Source organism: Cetorhinus maximus, unplaced genomic scaffold (assembly GCF_964194155.1).
Source record: "Cetorhinus maximus unplaced genomic scaffold, sCetMax3.hap1.1 HAP1_SCAFFOLD_1104, whole genome shotgun sequence".
Taxonomy (NCBI): Eukaryota; Metazoa; Chordata; class Chondrichthyes; order Lamniformes; family Cetorhinidae; genus Cetorhinus; species Cetorhinus maximus.
In genome coordinates this window covers 42,618-62,500 of record NW_027597046.1, presented here as the reverse complement: position 1 = coordinate 62,500, position 19,883 = coordinate 42,618, and the positions used below count along the sequence as shown (strand labels likewise).

Here is a 19,883-nt window from a genome sequence, read left to right as displayed (position 1 = left end):
TCTCATTCTTCCCATGCCTTTCTCACTCTGTCTGTCTCACTCTCTGCAAGTCTCTCACACTCTCTCTCTCTCTCTCTCTGTCTGCCTCCTTCTCTCACACTCTGTCTCACTCCGTCACCCTGTCTCTTTATCCCTGTCACTCCGACACTCTCCCTGTCTCTCTCTCTCCGTCTCTCTCTCTGTCTCACTCCCTCTCCATCCCCCTCTCACTGTCTTTCTCTCCCTCCCCAATTCCCCCTCACTCTGTCTCTCTCTCTCTCTCGCTCTCTCTCTCTGCCTCTCTTTCTCCTCCGTCGCTTTCTCTGTCTCTCTCACGGTACACCCACCGTGCCTCTCTCACCCGGTCTCACTCTCCCTCCCTGTCTCCCTCGCTCCGTCTCTCTCTCACTGCCGCATCTTGCGTTGGACTCCGCCCTCAGGTGCTCTCTGCCCGCCTCACATTCTCTCTCTACCCGCTCGGTCAGTCGGCGACAAGCGATGATACAACAGGGTTCCTGTCCCCACAGATTACATCGACCACATGGGCACCAATATCGGAGAAGCCCTGACAAAGGTTCTGGAGCACGTCAATGAGACGATGCAGAAACCCGGTGGACACGGAGTGCGTGGACAGATAATCCTGCTCATTACAGACGGTAACGCGATATTACAGAACCCTGAAACTTACAGAATACTGAAAGGCCTGGATAGAGTGGACGTGGGGAAGATGTTTCCATTAGTAGGAGAGACTAGGACCCGAGGGCACAGCCTCAGAGTAAAGGGAAGACCTTTTAGAACAGAGATGAGGAGAAACTTCTTTAGCCAGAGAGTGGTGAATCTATGGAATTCATTGCCACAGAAGGCTGTGGAGGCCAGGTCATTGAGTGTATTTAAGACCGAGATAGATAGGTTCTCGATTGGTAAGGGGATCAAAGGTGACGGGGAGAAGGCGGGAGAATGGGTGTTGAGAAACTTATCAGCCCTGATTGAATGGCGGAGCAGACTCGATGGGCCGAATGGCCTAATTTCAGAGGGTCGGTGCTGAGGGAGCGCCGCACTGTCGGAGGGTCAGTGCCGAGGGAGCGCCGCACTGTCGGAGGGTCAGTGCTGAGGGAGAGCCGCACTGTCGGAGGGTCAGTACTGAGGGAGCGCCGCACTGTCGGAGGGTCAGTGCTGAGGGAGAGCCGCACTGTCGGAGGGTCAGTACTGAGGGAGTGCTGCACTGTCGGAGGGTCGGTACTGAAGGAGCGCCACACTGTCAGAGGGTCAATGCTGAGGGAGTGCTGCACTGCCTAACTCTATGTTGTTCTTTCCTGGGAGTGTTTGATGGGGACAGTGTAGAGTGAGCTTTACTCTGTATCTAACCCCGTGCTGTACCTATCCTGGGAGTGTTTGATGGGGAGAGTGTAGAGGGAGCTTTACTCTGTATCTAACCCCGTGCTGTACCTGTCCTGGGAGTGTTTGATGGGGACAGTGTAGAGGGAGCTTTACTCTGTATCTAACCCCGTGCTGTACCTGTCCTGGGAGTGTTTGATGGGGACAGTGTAGAGGGAGCTTTTCCCTGTATCTAACCCACTCTCCTTCCGATTTAAGTGTCTGTGTTTGTGATGGAACTTATTTGCCTTTAACAATTGGTAATTTTTTGCCCATGAGTTACGTTTGATCGGAGGTTTTATCGCAAACTCCTAATCATTTAAGCACCTTCCCTCCAGGCCGACAGAACGTGGGACCCGATCCCACAGACGTTGTTGAAAAGATCAAGGACACTGTCCCAGATCCGGACCAGAACCTGGGTAAGAGCCTTCACCATTTTCTCCCTCTCACGTAATAATCCCTGCGGGGTTTCGAGGTTCGGACCCCCTGCTGTGTTTTGTGGAGGTTGTGAAGGGCGGAACCTCACAAGGTGCTGTTGACGTTAAGGTTGCACGCGGGGGTGAAACGTAATCCAGACAATAATGGGCCTCGAGTGGACACAGGCAGAGTGGCAAACCGGGCAGTCCAGGGGCAGACGCAGTTTAACACAGGGAAGTTCGAAGAGGTGCAGTTTTGCCACAGACGCGCCCGAGGAGCCTCCTTTGTTCCTCTCGGCATCTGTGCCTGTGCAGAGGCCGTCTCACTCTTTGAAGCCGGCTGTTTCCTGTTTCCCGCCAACCCTCTGTTGCCTCAGTTTTCAAGTGACTCCCCGCACACTCTCTTTCGGGATGAATCAGAAGCTTAGTTTACACGTACATTCAAACCCGGGGTGGTGGGGAGTTCATCGCAACTACGTATATACACACACAAGCACAGAAGGAGGCGAGGGTATTACCACTGGGCAAGTCTTGAGAGGGGAACAAAAAAGTGGATCTTAATTCGCATGATGGTCGGGGTCCAGTGAGGACCCCTTCATGTGGGAGCAATAGTCCAATCGCCTTGTGCTAGCTCAAAGCAGGGGGTGCTGAGTTTCCTGATGGCGCGACAGGGTGAGGTTTGGTGTTCAGAGACTCGGTCCTCTCTACAGGAGATGGCAAGACGGTTCCAGAGAACCAAGCTTCAAGGACGTTTAGGCCCGAGGCAGGTTATGTCAGCAGCCTGGAGCCTAACTTTGGTGTTGAACGGCTGGGTGTTTAGCGGCAAGCAGGCCAGGGACTCCAGGAAAGCAACCTTGAAACCTTCAAAAAAGTCAAGGTCACCCACCTTGCTCACTGGCGAGTCAGTTTCAGGGGGGGTTAACAATCAGTTTCTATGCCTCTGGCCAAAACCCATTGTCCACCTGAGGAGATCGATGGTGGCTATTAGCGCCGCTGCAGGTATGACGAGTTCCGATGCCTCGCTCTTTGTTACAAGCCCAGGCTGGGGGAGACAGACCATCCTCTGTTCCCTGGTTGCAAATCATGTGACCTGTGGCAGCCTCTTTTTTTTTTGTTGAGGGTGCGGCAATGTCCGATCTGAAATAAACGGCAAGTAAGGTTTGATTTGAACAGTTCATGGTCTCGTTATGGACTCTGAAGGTAAAGTCACGCAGAATTGGGATGTTAATTCCGCCTCTCACACCACAGACGCTGCCAGACCTATTGAGTTTTTTTTCCCAGCGTTTGCTGTTTTTACGCTGACCTCTTTCATGTCTTAGGGGGTGTGGCAGAGTTTGGTCGGAAGATGGAGGGGAGGCAAGGAATTAAAAGGTACAATTTGAAAGGGGAGTGTAGGGGGAGACTTGGGGGTGGAGGGACTCAAATCACTCAAGGCTCACGTGGAGGAAGTTGTTGAAAAGTACAGACGGCATCCTCGACCTTACTTGGAGAGGAATGTAGGACGGAGAGGAGGAGGCTGTTGAAAGAAAAAAAACGCCTGGGAAATTCCGGGGAAGGTCGCAGCTGGACCATCATGTCCAATCCCAAACTTCCGCAGCTCATGGAGGGTGTCCGGGCCGCGGAGGGGACTCACCAGCACGGGGTCCCAGTGATGAGGGGCTTCAGCTGGGAGAACCTGTCCCCGCTCGGAGGGTGGGGAGAACGAGGAAACTCGTTCCCCCCAACCCCGGGAGTGTGGGAGGTGAGTCGTATCTAGAGATTGAAGGGGGGGGGGAAGCAGGAGGAGGTAAAGACATGAGGGAGGAAGGAGATGTGGATGGGGGGGGGGAGATGAAAGGGGGAGGTGGGAGAGAGGAGGCAAGTGAGGAAGCAGGGAGGAGAGGGGCCATGGTGGTTGTATAACAACGATTGTTGTTCTGTTGACAGATATCTTCGCCATTGGCATCGGGGATGCCAGTAAACCGGAGCTGGAGAAACTCACAACCAAGAAGGGACAAACACATTCCTACTACTTCAACAGCTATGATCAACTGGTAGAGTTAACAGATCTCATTGACCAGCCAGAGAGTGAGTACTGGGCTGGGATTGGGCTGGGGAGAAACAGGTCAAAGATTCACTCCCACTGTCTACAATCCCAATCCCAAACCCCTTCCCGTTCACTCCCACTGTCCACAATCCCAATCCCAAACCCCTTCCCCTTCACTCTCACTGTACACAATCCCAATCTCAAACCCCTTCCCCTTCACTCCCACTGTACACAATCCCAATCCCAAACCCCTTCCCGTTCACTCCCACTGTCCACAATCCCAATCCCAAACCCCTTCCCCTTCACTCTCACTGTACACAATCCCAATCTCAAACCCCTTCCCCTTCACTCCCACTGTACACAATCCCAATCCCAAACCCCTTCCCGTTCACTCCCACTGTCCACAATCCCAATGGACCCAAACCCCTTCCCGTTCACTCCCACTGTCCACAATCCCAATGGATCCAAACCCCTTCCCCTTCACTCCCACTGTACACAATCCCAATCCCAAACCCCTTCCCCTTCACTCCCACTGTACACAATCCCAATGGACCCAAACACCTTCCCGTTCACTCCCACTGTACACAATCGCAATGGACCCAAACCCCTTCCCGTTCACTCCCACTGTACACAATCCCAATGGACCCCAAACCCCTTCCCGTTCACTCCCACTGTCCACAATCCCAATGGACCCAAACCCCTTCCCGTTCACTCCCACTGTACACAATCCCAATGTACCCAAACCCCTTCCCGTTCACTCCCACTGTACACAATCCCAATGGACCCAAACCCCTTCTCGTTCACTCCCACTGTACACAATCCCAATGGACCCAAACCCCTTACCGTTCACTCCCACTGTACACAATCCCAATGGATTATTTTTCTCCCAGTGATATTAAACAGACCCTCTCCTTATCACCTTTCCCATGTATTCCAGTGAAGATGAAGATGTCAGGATTGACAGTGGAGTGTGTGTTCATTCTCAGGTGGTGTCACAGGATGCGGGATCAGGGGGCGTAGTCGGAGGGCGAGGAGTTTTGGCAGAATCTACGGTGGAGAGAGGGTTGAAGAGAAGCAATGGCCCTGGCAAATATATTTAAAGATGGTAAGGGACAGACTAGAGAGTTCCTCAGCACGCAAACTGTCATCGGAGTGCGCACCCTCTACACTGTCCCCATCAAACACTCCCAGGACAGGTACAGCACGGGGTTAGATACAGAGTAAAGCTCCCTCTACACTGTCCCATCAAACACTCCCAGGACAGGTACAGCACGGGGTTAGATACAGAATAAAGCTCCCTCTACACTGTCCCCATCAAACACTCCCAGGACAGGTACAGCATGGGGTTAGATACAGAGTAAATCTCCCTCTACACCGTCCCCATCAAACACTCCCAGGACAGGTACAGCACGGGGTTAGATACAGAGTAAAGCTCCCTCTACACCGTCCCCATCAAACACTCCCAGGACAGGTACAGCACGGGGTTAGATACAGAATAAAGCTCCCTCTACACTGTCCCCATCAAACACTCCCAGGACAGGTACAGCATGGGGTTAGATACAGAGTAAATCTCCCTCTACACCGTCCCCATCAAACACTCCCAGGACAGGTACAGCACGGGGTTAGATACAGAGTAAAGCTTCCTCTACACCGTCCCCATCAAACACTCCCAGGGTATTTGAAGTATTGGCCTTGAGTGGTTTGTTTCCTCCCCCACCAACTCCCACCCCTTGGGTAGGGCTTCTAGGGGAGGCAAAGCCAAGTCCCTGGCGCTGCCGATGGGAAAGACGGAATGTTCCGGAGGGGAGCGGGTGAGCGGCCAGCCCTACCCTCAAGAGGCCGGGTTGGGCTGTGTCGGGGTTTCCGAGGGGGAGTTTGGTGGGTTGGGGTGAGGGGGGGTGGTTGTTGCCGGGCGGGGCGGGGCGGGTCGGGGGCTCGGATATCGGCTCGGGGTCATTTCCCGGCCTCCCTCCTTGACCCGCCATTGTCTCCCGCTTGACCTTTCAGGGGGCCTACGCTGGAGGAGGGTCCATCGTCTCTCCCTCGTGGGTACTCACCGCCGCCCACAACATGTTCGTCGAGACGCGGGTCATCAACGCCTCCGAGGTGAAGGTTCGATTCGGTAAGTCACCCGCCCCCCAGCCTCGCCCGGCAGGCCCGACACCCTCACCCACCCCGCCCCAACTCCATCCTCGGCCTCTTGATCGAGACCCTCGCCCGGCGCGCGGACTGAGGCCGGACTGACTCTCCCTCCCTCCGCCACCCCTACCGTCCCTTCCCTCCACACCCTTTCCCCTTGGCGCCGACCCCAGGGCGCAGGAAAGAGCCAGGCTTCGTTTGCGGCCTAGTGTCGGAGTAGGCCCGTCTGGGCCTGGGATGATGGGGTAAGAGGGATCCAGCGGGTTGGCGGAAGGGGTGTGTTTGTGTGTGTGTGCGGGGTGGGGGGTGGGAGTCCTGAACGTGGCGTGGGAGGTGGTGGTGGTGGTGGGGGTCAGCGGGTTTGGGGTGGAGGGGGGATCTGGCGCAGAACCTCCAGATTGTAGACCTTCCGCTTGAGTGCAGGAAGGATTTTCACGCCAAGGGTGGAGGAGATTTGGGGCCCTGGGAATTCGCTCCCACCCGACCCAGGGGGTATTGAGGCTGGGGGAACGAGTGGCCAGCTCGAAGCCCCCGTTGTAAGGCAGCGATGAGAGGGGGTATAAAGAGAATGGGGAGGGCAGGGTGGAGATAGGGTCATTCGGTGGGGCAGGAGGGGGCTGAATGGCCTCCACCTGTCCCTGTGCAACAGGCTCCATAAACTCCTCCAGCCCCCTACACCCCTCCCTATCTCTGTGACCTCCTCCAGCCCCTACAACCCTCCCTATCTCTGTGACCTCCTCCAGCCCCTACAACCCTCCCTATCTCTGTAACCTCCTCCAGCCCCGACAACCCTCCCGATCTCTATAACCTCCAGTCCCTACAACCCTCCCGATCTCTGTAACCTCCTCCAGCCCTCACAACCCTCCCTATCTCTGTAACCCCCTACAGCCCCTACAAACCTCCCTATCTCTGTAACCTCCTCCAGCCCCTACAACCCTCCCTATCTCTGTAACCTCCCCCAGCCCCAACAACCCTCCCTATCTCGGTAAACTCCTACAGCCCCTTAAAAACCTCCCTATCGCTGCAACCTCCTCCAGCCCCTATACCCCTCCTTTTCTCTCTGACCGCCACCAGCCCCTACAACCCTCCCTATCACTGTAACCTCCTCCAGCCCCTTCACCCCTCCCTTTCTCTGTAACCTCCTCCAGACCCTACAGCCCTCCCTATCTCTGTAAAGTCCTCCAGCCCCTACAACCCTCCCTATCTCTGTAACCTCCTCCAGCCCCTACAACACTCCCTATCTCTGTAACCTCCTCAAGCCCCTACAACCCTCCCTATCTCAGTAACCTCGTCCAGCCCCTACACCCCTCCCTATCTCTGTAACCACCTCCAGCCTCTACAACCCTCCCTATCTCTGTAAACGCCTCCAGACCCTACACCCCTCCCTATCTCTGTAACCTCCTCCAGCCCCTACAACCCTCCCTATCACTGTAACCTCTTCCAGCCCCTACACCCCTCCCTATCTCTGTAACCTCCTCCAGCCCCTACAACCCTCCCTATCTCTGTAACCTCCTCCGGCCCCTACAACCCTCCCTACCTCTGTAACCTCCTCCAGCCCCTACAACCCTCCCTATCTCTGTAACCTCGTCCAGCCCCTACACCCCTCCCTATCTCTGTAACCACCTCCAGCCTCTACAACCCTCCCTATCTCTGTAAACGCCTCCAGACCCTACACCCCTCCCTATCTCTGTAACCTCCTCCAGCCCCTACAACCCTCCCTATCACTGTAACCTCTTCCAGCCCCTACACCCCTCCCTAACTCTGTAACCTCCTCCAGCCCCTACAACCCTCCCTATCTCTGTAACCTCCTCCGGCCCCTACAACCCTCCCTACCTCTGTAACCTCCTCCAGCCCCTACAACCCTCCATATCTCTGTAACCTCCTCCAGCCCCTACAACCCTCCCTATCTCTGTAACCTCCTCCGGCCCCTACAACCCTCCCTACCTCTGTAACCTCCTCCAGCCCCTACAACCCTCCCTATCTCTGTAACCTCCTCCAGCCCCTACAACCCTCCCTATCTCTGTAACCTCCTCCAGCCCCGACAACCCTCCCGATCTCTGTAACCTCCAGTCCCTACAACCCTCCCGATCTCTGCAACCTCCTCCAGCCCTCACAACCCTCCCTATCTCTGTAACCTCCTACAGCCCCTACAAACCTCCCCATCTCTGTAACATCCTCCAGCCCCTACACCCCTCCCTATTTCTGTAACCTCCCACAGCCCCTACAACAATCCCTATCTCTGTAACCTCCTCCAGCCCCAAAAGCCATCCCTATCTCTGTAACCTCCTCCAACCCCTACACCCCTCCCTATCTCTGTAACCTCCTCCAGCCCCTACAACCCTCCCTATCTCTGTAACCTCCTCCAGCCCCTACAACCCTCCCTATCACTGTAACCTCTTCCAGCCCCTACACCCCTCCCTATCTCTGTAACCTCCTCCAGCCCCAACAACCCTCGCTATCTCTGTAACCTCCTCCGGCCCCCAACAACCCTCCCTACCTCTGTAACCTCCTCCAGCCCCTACAACCCTCCCTATCTCTGTGACCTCCTCCAGCCCCTACAACCCTCCCTATCTCTGTAACCTCCTCCAGCCCCGACAACCCTCCCGATCTCTATAACCTCCAGTCCCTACAACCCTCCCGATCTCTGTAACCTCCTCCAACCCTCACAACCCTCCCTATCTCTGTAACCTCCTACAGCCCCTACAAACCTCCCTATCTCTGTAACCTCCTACAGCCCCTACAACCCTCCCTATCTCTGTAACCTCCCCCAGCCCCAACAACCCTCCCTATCTCGGTAAACTCCTACAGCCCCTTAAAAACCTCCCTATCGCTGCAACCTCCTCCAGCCCCTACACCCCTCCTTTTCTCTCTGACCGCCACCAGCCCCTACAACCCTCCCTATCTCTGTAACCTCCTCCAGCCCCTACACCCCTCCCTTTCTCTGTAACCTCCTCCAGACCCTACAGCCCTCCCTATCTCTGTAACCTCCTCAAGCCCCTACAACCCTCCCTATCTTTGTAACCTCCTACAACCCTCCCTATCTCTGTAACCTCCTCCAGCCCCTACAACCCTCCCTATCTCTGTTACCTCCTCCAGCCCCTACAACCCTCCCTATCTCTGTAACCTCCTCCAGCCCCTACAACCCTCCCTATCTCTGTAACCTCGTCCAGCCCCTACAACCCTCCCTATCTCTGTTACCTCCTCCAGCCCCTACAACCCTCCCTATCTCTGTAACCTCCTCCAGCCCCTACAACCCTCCCTATCTCTGTAACCTTGTCCAGCCCCTACACCCCTCCCTATCTCTGTAACCACCTCCAGCCTCTACAACCCTCCCTATCTCTGTAAACGCCTCTAGACCCTACACCCCTCCCTATCTCTGTAACCTCCTCCAGCCCCTACAACCCTCCCTATCACTGTAACCTCTTCCAGCCCCTACACCCCTCCCTATCTCTGTAACCTCCTCCAGCCCCTACAACCCTCCCTATCTCTGTAACCTCCTCCAGCCCCTACAACCCTCCCTACCTCTGTAACCTCCTCCAGCCCCTACAACCCTCCATATCTCTGTAACCTCCTCCAGCCCCTACAACCCTCCCTATCTCTGTAACCTCCTCCGGCCCCTACAACCCTCCCTACCTCTGTAACCTCCTCCAGCCCCTACAACCCTCCATATCTCTGTAACCTCCTCCAGCCCCTACAACCCTCCCTATCTCTGTAACCTCCTCCAGCCCCGACAACCCTCCCGATCTCTGTAACCTCCAGTCCCTACAACCCTCCCGATCTCTGCAACCTCCTCCAGCCCTCACAACCCTCCCTATCTCTGTAACCTCCAACAGCCCCTACAAACCTCCCCATCTCTGTAACCTCCTCCAGCCCCTACACCCCTCCCTATTTCTGTAACCTCCCACAGCCCCTACAACAATCCCTATCTCTGTAACCTCCTCCAGCCCCAAAAGCCATCCCTATCTCTGTAACATCCTCCAACCCCTACACCCCTCCCTATCTCTGTAACCTCCTCCAGCCCCTACACCCCTCCCTATCTCTGTAACCTCCTCCAGCCCCTACAACCCTCCCTATCACTGTAACCTCTTCCAGCCCCTACACCCCTCCCTATCTCTGTAACCTCCTCCAGCCCCAACAACCCTCGCTATCTCTGTAACCTCCTCCGGCCCCCAACAACCCTCCCTACCTCTGTAACCTCCTCCAGCCCCTACAACCCTCCCTATCTCTGTGACCTCCTCCAGCCCCTACAACCCTCCCGATCTCTGTAACCTCCTCCAGCCCTCACAACCCTCCCTTTCTCTGTAACCTCCCCCAGCCCCAACAACCCTCCCTGTCTCGGTAAACTCCTACAGCCCCTTAAAAACCTCCCTATCGCTACAACCTCCTCCAGCCCCTACACCCCTCCTTTTCTCTCTGACCGCCACCAGCCCCTACAACCCTCCCTATCTCTGTAACCTCCTCCAGCCCCTACACCCCTCCCTTTCTCTGTAACCTCCTCCAGACCCTACAGCCCTCCCTATCTCTGTAACCTCCTCCAGCCCCGACAACCCTCCCGATCTCTATAACCTCCAGTCCCTACAACCCTCCCGATCTCTGTAACCTCCTCCAGCCCTCACAACCCTCCCTTTCTCTGTAACCTCCCCCAGCCCCAACAACCCTCCCTATCTCGGTAAACTCCTACAGCCCCTTAAAAACCTCCCTATCGCTACAACCTCCTCCAGCCCCTACACCCCTCCTTTTCTCTCTGACCGCCACCAGCCCCTACAACCCTCCCTATCTCTGTAACCTCCTCCAGCCCCTACACCCCTCCCTTTCTCTGTAACCTCCTCCAGACCCTACAGCCCTCCCTATCTCTGTAACCTCCTCCAGCCCCTACAACACTCCCTATCTCTGTAACCTCCTCAAGCCCCTACAACCCTCCCTATCTCTGTAACCTCCTCCAACCTCTACAACCCTCCCTATCTCTGTTACCTCCTCCACCCCCTACAACCCTCCCTATCTCTGTAAACTCCTCCAGACCCTACAACCCTCCCTATCTCTGTAACCTCCTCCAGCCCCTACAACCCCTCCCATCTCTGTAACCTCCTCAAGCCCCTACAACCCTCCGTATCTCTGTAACCTCCTCCAGCCCCTACACCCTCCCTGTCTCTGTAACCTCCTGCAGCCCCTACAACCCTCCCTATCTCTGTAACCTCCTCCAGCCCCCTACAACCCTCCCTATCTCTGTAACCTCCTCCAGCCCCTACAACCCTTCCTATCTCTGTAACCTCCTCCAGCCCCTACAACCCTCCTTATCTCTGTAACCTCCTCCAGCCCCTACAACCCTCCCTATCTCATTAAACTCCTCCAGCCCCTACAACCCTCCCTATCTCTGTAACCTCCTCCAGCCCCTACACCCTCCCTGTCTCTGTAACCTCCTGCAGCCCCTACAACCCTCCCTATCTCTGTAACCTCCTCCAGCCCCTACAACCCTCCCTATCTCTGTAACCTCCTCCAGCCCCTACAACCCTCCTTATCTCTGTAACCTCCTCCAGCCCCTACAACCCTCCCTATCTCTGTAAACTCCTCCAGCCCCTACAACCCTCCCTATCTCTGTAACCTCCTCCAGCCCCTACAACCCTCCCTATCTCTGTAACCTCCTCCAGCCCCTACAGCCCTCCCTATCTCTGTATCCTCCTCCAGTCCTCCGAGATCTGCATGCTCCTCCAATCCTGGCCTCTATAGCCTTGATCCCCCACCACCGCCAACGATCCCCATAGGTGGTGGGATTGCGAGTAGGTCGGAACTCCGTCTTTCACTCCCTCGTCCTCTCCGCCTCCCAGGTCCCTCCATCCTCGGGGCTGCTGAAGGTGTTGGCGGTGGAGGGAGTGTAGGGGGTGGGAGCTCGGGCGGGGGTGGGGTCTCGCCGGCCATGTTGGCACACGGTGGGGTATTTGGGGCCACTGAGGAGGAGGGGTGGCGGGGGGAAGGCGATAGAGCTGGGCGGGGGTGGGGTGTCGGTTGTCCGGCGGGAGTGGGGTTAAGGGCTTTGGGGAGCGTTTGGATGGGAGGAGGGAGGTGGAGAGTGGAGTGTGCCGCTCAGGGGTGATACACCACCGGGGGAAGTGAGCGGCAATAGGGCCATCGGCCAACTCCTCACCCCTTCCGAAATCTTCCTGCAGGCTCCCTAAGATCCAGTACGACCAGGGTGAGGAACGTCATTGAGATCCACATCCACTCCCGCTTCAACATGACTGAGGCGCTGCTCCACGCGAACTACGCCTATGACATCGCACTGCTGCGCATCGACCAAGAGATCTCGTTCAGTGAGAAGATCAGGTCAGCACTCGAGTCCAACCCCTCCTCAGTAACCTCGCTCAGCTCGGAGCCACACACTCCCACTCCGCAGAGTCCAGTCCCGGTCTCCGTATCCCTCGGTTAGACCACACTCGGAGCACCGTGCACAGTCCCGATCTCCGTATCCCTCGGTTAGACCACACTGGGAGCACCATGCACAGTTCCGGTCTCCGTATCCCTCGGTTAGACCACACTCGGAGCACCGTGCACAGTCCCGGTCTCCGTATCCCTCGGTTAGACCACACTCGGAGCACCGTGCACAGTCCCGGTTTCCGTATCCCTCGGTTAGACCACACTCGGAGCACCGTGCACAGTCCCGGTCTCCGTATCCCTCGGTTAGACCACACTCGGAGCACCGTGCACAGTCCCGGTCTCCCTATCCCTCGGTTAGACCACACTCAGAGCACCGTGCACGGTCCCGGTCTCCGTATCCCTCGGTTAGACCACACTCGGAGCACCGTGCACAGTCCCGGTCTCCGTATCCCTCGGTTAGACCACACTCGGAGCACCGTGCACAGTCCCGGTCTCCCTATCCCTCGGTTAGACCACACTCAGAGCACCGTGCACGGTCCCGGTCTCCGTATCCCTCGGTTAGACCAGACTCGGAGCACCGTGCACGGTCCCGGTCTCCGTATCCCTCGGTTAGACCACACTCGGAGCACCGTGCACAGTCCCGGTCTCCGTATCCCTCGGTTAGACCACACTTGGAGCACCGTGCACAGTTCCGGTCTCCCTATCCCTCGGTTAGACCCACACTCGGAGCACCGTGCACAGTCCCAGTCTCCGTATCCCTCAGTTAGACCACACTCGGAGCACCGTGAACAATTCCGGTCTCCGTATCCCTCGTTTAGACCACACTTGGAGCGCTGTGCACATTTCCAGTCTCCCTATCCCTCGGTTAGACCACACTCGGAGCACCGAGCACAGTCCCGGTCTCCGTATCCCTCGGTTAGACCAGATTCGGACCTCCCCATTCTGGTATTAGCTGCCCTGTGTCCAGGTAGCACACGTTCATCCCTTTCTCAATATATTAATGCCTCTCCAAGAATTTTATGCATAAACTATCATCACCTGCATTGATCACTGACCATCACTGCAGGAGTTCCTCAGGGTAGTGTCCTCGGCCCAACCATCTTCAGCTGCTTCATCAATGACCTTCCCTCCATTATAAGGTCAGAAGTGGGGATGTTGGCTGATGATTGTACAATGTTCAGCACCATTCACCACTCCTCAGATACTGAAGCAGTCCATGTCCAAATGCAGCAAGACCTGGACAATATCCAGGCTTGGGCTGACAAGTGGCAAGTAACATTCACGCCACACAAGTGCAGGCAATGACCATCTCCAACAAGAGAGAATCCAACCATCACCCCTTGACGTTCAATGGCATTACCATCACTGAATCCCCCACTGTCAACATCCTGGGGGTTACCATTGACCAGAAACTGAACTGGACCAGCCATATAAATACTGTGGCTACAAGAGCAGGTCAGAGGCTGGGAATCCTGCGAAGAGTAACTCACCTCCTGACTCCCCAAAGCCTGTCCACCATCTACAAGGCACAAGTCAGAAGTGGGATGTGATACTCCCCACTTGGCTGGATGAGCACATCTCCCACAACACTCGAGAAGCTCGACACCGTCCAGGACAAAGCAGCCCCCGCTTGATCGGCACCCCATCCACAAACATTCACTCCCTCCACCACCGACGCACAGTAGCAGCAGTGTGTGTACCATCTACAGGATGCACTGCAGCAACTCACCAAGGCTCCTTCGACAGCGTCGCCCAAACCCACGACCTCTACCATCTAGAAGGACAAGGGCAGCAGACACATGGGGAACACCACCACCTGGAAGTTCCCCTCCGAGCCCCTCACCCATCCCGACTTGGACATATATCGGCCGTTCCTTCACTGTCGCTGGGGTCCAAGTCCTGGAACTCCCTCCCTAACAGCGCCGTGGGTGTACCTACACCACACGGGGACTGCAGCGGCTCAAGAAGGCGGCTCACCCACCACCTTCTCCAGGGGCAATTAGGGACGGGCAATGAACGCTGGGCCCAGCCAGAGACGCCCACACCCTGTGAATGAATGAAAAAAAGATTTCTACAGCAGGAGGCCATTCAGCCCCTCATCATCACAATTCAGTGGCAATAAACAAACTAGAATTAGGAGCAAGAGTGGGCCATTCGGCCCCTCGAGCCTGTTCCCCCATTCGAGAAGATCACACCTGATCTGACTGTGCCCTTAACTCCGCTTTCCTGTCCCTCACTCCCCATTACCTTCGTCACCCTCGTCGATCAGAAACCCGCCTCACTCGGCCTTGAGTATATCCAACGCCCCGGCCTCCACTGCTCTCTGAGGGAGGGAGGGAGAGAATCCCACAGGCTGACCACCCTCTGAGAGAAGAAATTCCTCCTCATCTCTGTCTCCAACGGGAGACCCCTCATTCTGAAACTGTGCCCCCTCTCCCCCTTCTAGATTCACCCTCACGAGGGGGAAACATCCTCCCAGTATCCCCCCCTGTCGAGCTCCCTCCCCCCACCTCCGAACCTTATCTGTCTCGATAAGGTCGCCTCTCATTCTTCTAAACTCCAATGGGTACAGGGCCCAACCTGCTCAACCTCTCCTCACAAGACAAACCCCCTTCGTCCCAGGAATCGACCTTCTCTGAACGGCCTCCAGTGCGAGTCTATCCCTCCTTAAGTAGGGAGGCCAAAACTGTCCCCAGTGCTCCAGGTGCAGACTCCCCAACGCCCTGTACAGTCGGAGCGAGACTCCCCGACCTTTATCCTCCATCCCCCCTCGCAATAAAGGACAACATTTCACTTGCCTTCCCCCAAATCACTTGCTGCATCTGCACACCAACTTTTCGAGATTCATGCACCAGGACACCCAGATCCCTTGGTGCTGCTTTGGGCTGTTGCCAGGTGTCAACTTTCCCTTGGCTCTCGAAGCGATTTCCTTTTTAATGCGACAAATGCTTCCCGAGTTGTTGCTCTGGTAACTGTGGCCTTCTTGTCTCTGCCTCTCCCGCTAGACCCGTGTGTCTCCCCTGCACCAAGGAGGTGAACGATTTCCTCCCATCCCCTGCTGGGACCTGGCACAATCAGTGCAAATACCAAGGTAGGTCAAGTGGGCAGCTTCAGAGGCTGTTCGGCATGGTGGGGCCTCGCCTGACATTATCCTGCTGTCCCTGTCCTGGGAGTGTTTGATGGGGACGGTGTAGAGGGAGCTTTACTCTGTATCTAACCCTGTGTTTGATGGGGACGGTGTAGAGGGAGTTTTACTCTGTATCTAACCCCGTGCTGTACCTGTCCTGGGAGTGTTTGATGGGGACAGTGTAGAGGGAGATTTACTCTGTATCTAACCCATGCTATAGCTGTCCTGGGAGTGTTTGATGGGGACGGTGTAGAGAGAGATTTACTCTGTACCTAACCCCGTGCTGTACCTGTCCTGGGAGTGTTTGATGGGGACAGTGTAGAGGGAGCTTTACTCTGTATCTAACCCCGTGCTATAGCTGTCCTGGGAGTGTTTGATGGGGACGGTGTAGAGAGAGATTTACTCGGTATCTAACCCCGTGCTGTACCTGTCCTGGGAGTGTTTGATGGGGACGGTGTAGAGGGAGATTTACTCTGTATCTAACCCCGTGCTGTACCTGTCCTGGGAGTGTTGGATGGGGAGAGTGTAGAGGGAGCTTTACTCTGTATCTAACCCCGTGCTGTACCTGTCCTGGGAGTGTTTGTTGGGGGACAGTGTAGAGGGAGCTTTACTCTGTATCTAACCCCATGCTGTACCTGTCCTGGGAGTGTTTGATGGGGACAGTGTAGAGGGAGCTTTACTCTGTATCTAACCCCGTGCTGTACCTGTCCTGGGAGTGTTTGATGGGGACAGTGTAGAGGGAGCTTTACTCTGTATCTAACCCCGTGCTGTGTGATCTTAGACCGAATCCTGACTGGGTTTAGTGGCACGGAACCAAGAGAGATTTCAGGTTATGTCTCCGGATGGGGATTAACTGAGAGGAATATGCGGTCACCCGCGCTGAAGTTTGGACTCATTTCTATTCAGGTAACTGCATTCCGTCTTTTTAATAGTAGACTGAAAGAGTGCAGGAGGAGGCCATTCTGCCCATCTCCCCCCCCCCTCGTGCTGGCTCTCTGGTAGAGCTATCCAATTGATCCCACTCCCTCCTCCTGCTCTCTCCCCCCTCCCCATCGCCCTGTGAATTTTTCCCCTTCCAGTGTTTCTCCGATTCCCCCCATTCCGAGTGTTCCTATTGAATCTGCTCCCGCCGCCCTTTCAGGCAGAACCTTCCAGATCACAACAAACTCGCTGGGTCCCACAAAACCTTTCCCCATCTCCCACCCAACACACAACACACACCCACCAACTCTGGTTCTTATCCCAATCACCTCCGATCCCTGTCCCTCTGGTTTCCCTACCCTCCCGACACTGGAAGCAGCTTCCCTCCCTCTGACAGTGTCCCAGACATCCCCCGATCACTCATTAACTTCCTCCCTCTTGCTCATGGCAACACGAAACCCTCACCGATTCTCTCTGAACTAGACTCGCGATGAATGTCTGATGCCGAGATCATACAAAGTGGACTTCCTTAAGAACGGGGAGTACACGGCATAACGAGGGAGAATCGCGCTCCTGACCCCCTTACCCTTGTCCCACCCCCAAAACCTAACTGCATTGAACTCGGAGAGGTCAGGGATCATACTCACCAACCCCAGGTGCCTTGGCCATTCGAAATCCGGCCAGCTGAGCCGGTTGCAGTTTTTGGAGGTACGCACTTTGTGTCCTCTGGGGCCTGCCGTCCCCAGGTGGTCCTGGTCCGTGTTTGGAGGGCGCGGTGGTGGGGTGTCGATCTTCGTGGAGGGCTGCGATTGAGGCCTTGTTGTCTGAGTCTTGAGTCTGAGTCCGCCACCCCGTGCCCCTCGCCGTAATGTTGCCTGCGGGTCTGCAAAGCCTCCGGGTCTCCTCCCTCCGCTGGGCTCATCTCCCTGCTTAAAACCTCTGCTTCAACCGCGCCCCACTGCTCACTGCCCTGAGTCAGCTTTCCAAACTGCTCAGCCTTCTGTGTCACTGTTTTTATCCCCCCAAATATCTTATCTCAATCCAAATCAAGGTTAGTTTTTTATCTGATTTTGGCGGGCTTCCCCAGGTGATTGCTGTCTCGTTGTTTTTAATGGGCTCGCATGATGTTTATCATTGTCTTCCTGCCCCCCCGTAACAAGTCTTCAACTGAAAGCCATTGTACGTGTGGAGTATTGATGGGTTCACATTATTGCATTGATTGTGGTCTTCCTGCCCCCGTAGTTAGCAGCGATTGTTTATGCCAGATTTTGATGGGCTTTAGTTTCGTGTTGATTGTTTTAAAGGGAAATAATGCTCCTCTCATTGTCTGGTTTCAGATAAAGTCATATCCCCGTTGATGATATGAAAAATGTGGGAATCTTGAGAACCCATCAATTGGGGACATCTCGATTCAATCTCCCCCTTGACATTCTCCGCTCCGAGGAGAGTGGCCCCAGCTCCTCCCCGTCTCCCTCCCAGTCTCCCTCCACATCCCCGGGTAACGTTCCGGTAAATCTCTGCCATCCCCCTCTCCTAGGGCCGGGACGGTCGAAGGCATGGAATGGGCCAAGATAAACCGCCCTACTACCATAGGCAGCCTCCCTCCCTCTGACAGTGCCCCAGTCGTCCCCCGATCACTCATTAACTCCCTCCCTCTTGCTCATGGCAACATGAAACACTCACCGATTCTCTCTGAACTAGCCACGCGATGAATGTCGGAAAGACGATCTGGATGAAAGTCAGCTCTGCGCCAAAGGAGATGGAGTGGATGCGTGCCAAGGTAATACCAGCTATCAACAGAAACATAAATAACATGTTCAATGTTCTCCATTCTGCCCAGCTCTCAATCCATCCGTAGCCCAAAATCACTCCTGTGTCTATCCCAGTATTACCCATTATGCCCCTCTATCCCTCTGTTCCCCAGTCTGTCCCCTCTCTCTATCCCTCTGTTCCCCAGTCTGTCCCCTCTCTCTATCTCTCTGTTCCCCAGTCAATCCCCTCTCTCTATCCCTCTGTTCCCCAGTCTGTCCCCTCGCTCTATCCCTCTGTTCACCAGTCTGTCCCATCTCTCTATCACTCTGTTCCCCAGTCTGTCCCCTCTCTCTATCACTCTGTTCCCAAGTTTGTCCCTTCTCTCTATCCCTCTGTTCACCAGTCTGTCCCCTCTCTCTATCCCTCTGTTCCCCACTCTGTCCCCTCTCTCTATCCCTCTGTTCCCCAGTCTGTCCCCTCTCTCTATCCCTCTGTTCCCCAGTCTGTCCCCTCTCTCTATCCCTCTGTTCTCCAGTCTGTCCCCTCTCTCTATCCCTCTGTTCCCCAGTCTGTCCCCTCGCTCGATCCCTCTGTTCCCCAGTCTGTCCCCTCTCTCTATCCCTCTGTTCCCCAGTATGTCCCCTCTCTCTATCCCTCTGTTCCCCAGTCTGTCTCCTATTTCTATCCCTCTGATCCCCAGTCTGTCCCCTCTCTCAATCCCTCTGTTCCCCAGTCTGTCCCCTCTCTCTATCCCTCTGTTCCCCAGTCTGTCCCCTCTCTCTATCCCTCTGTTCTCCAGTCTGTCTATTATCTCTATCCCTCTGTTCCCCAGACTGTGCCCTCTCTCTATCCCTCTGTTCCCCAGTCTGTCCCCTCTCTCTATCCCTCTGTTACCCAGTCTGTCCCCTCTCTCTATCCCTCTGTTCCCCAGTCTGTCCCCTCTCTCTATCCCTCTGTTCCCCAGTCTGTTCTCTCTCTCTATTCCTCTGTTCCCCAATCTGTCCCCTCCTTCAATCCCTCTGTTCCCCAGTCTGTCCCCTCTCTCTATCACTCTGTTCGCCAGTCGGTCCTCTCTCTCTATCCCTCTGTTCCACAGTCAGTCCCCTCTCTCTATCCCTCTGTTCCCCAGTCTGTCCCCTCTCTCTATCTCTCTGTAACCAGTCAGTCCCCTCTCTCCATCCCTCTGTTCTAAACTCTGTCCCCTCTCTCTATCCCTCTGTTCCCCAGTCTGTCCCCTCTCTCTATCCCTCTGTTCTCCAGTCTGTCCACTATCTCTATCCCTCTGTTCCCCAGACTGTCCCCTCTCTCTATCCCTCTGTTCCCCAGTCTGTCCCCTCTCTCTATCCCTCTGTTCCCCAGTCTGTCCCCTCTCTCTATCCCTCTGTTCCCCAGTCTGTTCTCTCTCTCTATTACTCTGTTCCCCAATCTGTCCCCTCCTTCTATCCCTCTGTTCCCCAGTCTGTCCCCTCTCTCTATCACTCTGTTCCCCAGTCGGTCCTCTCTCTCTATCACTCTGTTCCCCAGTCAGTCCCCTCTCTCTATCCCTCTGTTCCCCAGTCTGTCCCCTCTCTCTATCTCTCTGTACCCAGTCAGTCCCCTCTCTCCATCCCTCTGTTCCCAAGTCTGTCCCCTCTCTCTATCCCTCTGTTCCCCAGTCTGTCCCCTCTCTCTATCCCTCTGTTCCCCAGTCTATCCCCTCTCTCTATCCCTCTGTTCCCCAGTCTGTCCCCTCTCACCATCCCTCTGTTCCCCAGTCTGTTTCCTCTCTCCAACCCTCTGT

The 19,883-nt window shown here is 55.5% G+C and overlaps 1 protein-coding gene across 1 annotated transcript in view; it reads left to right on the top strand.

Annotated features, from left to right (window-relative positions):
- LOC144675696 (complement factor B-like) overlaps window positions 1–18,131 on the top strand; it is a gene marked incomplete at its 3' end in the record, with an annotated part of 63,024 nt that extends 44,893 nt beyond the window's left edge. Inside the window, exons 8-16 of the mRNA XM_078536329.1 lie at window positions 507–635; window positions 1,692–1,772; window positions 3,696–3,836; window positions 4,782–4,900; window positions 5,803–5,917; window positions 12,096–12,252; window positions 15,309–15,394; window positions 16,212–16,336; window positions 18,053–18,131. Of these exons, the coding sequence (XP_078392455.1) occupies window positions 507–635; window positions 1,692–1,772; window positions 3,696–3,836; window positions 4,782–4,900; window positions 5,803–5,917; window positions 12,096–12,252; window positions 15,309–15,394; window positions 16,212–16,336; window positions 18,053–18,131 (1,032 nt within the window). The remainder of the gene's footprint in view (window positions 1–506; window positions 636–1,691; window positions 1,773–3,695; window positions 3,837–4,781; window positions 4,901–5,802; window positions 5,918–12,095; window positions 12,253–15,308; window positions 15,395–16,211; window positions 16,337–18,052) is intronic.
- Between the last annotated feature and the right edge of the window lie 1,752 nt (window positions 18,132–19,883).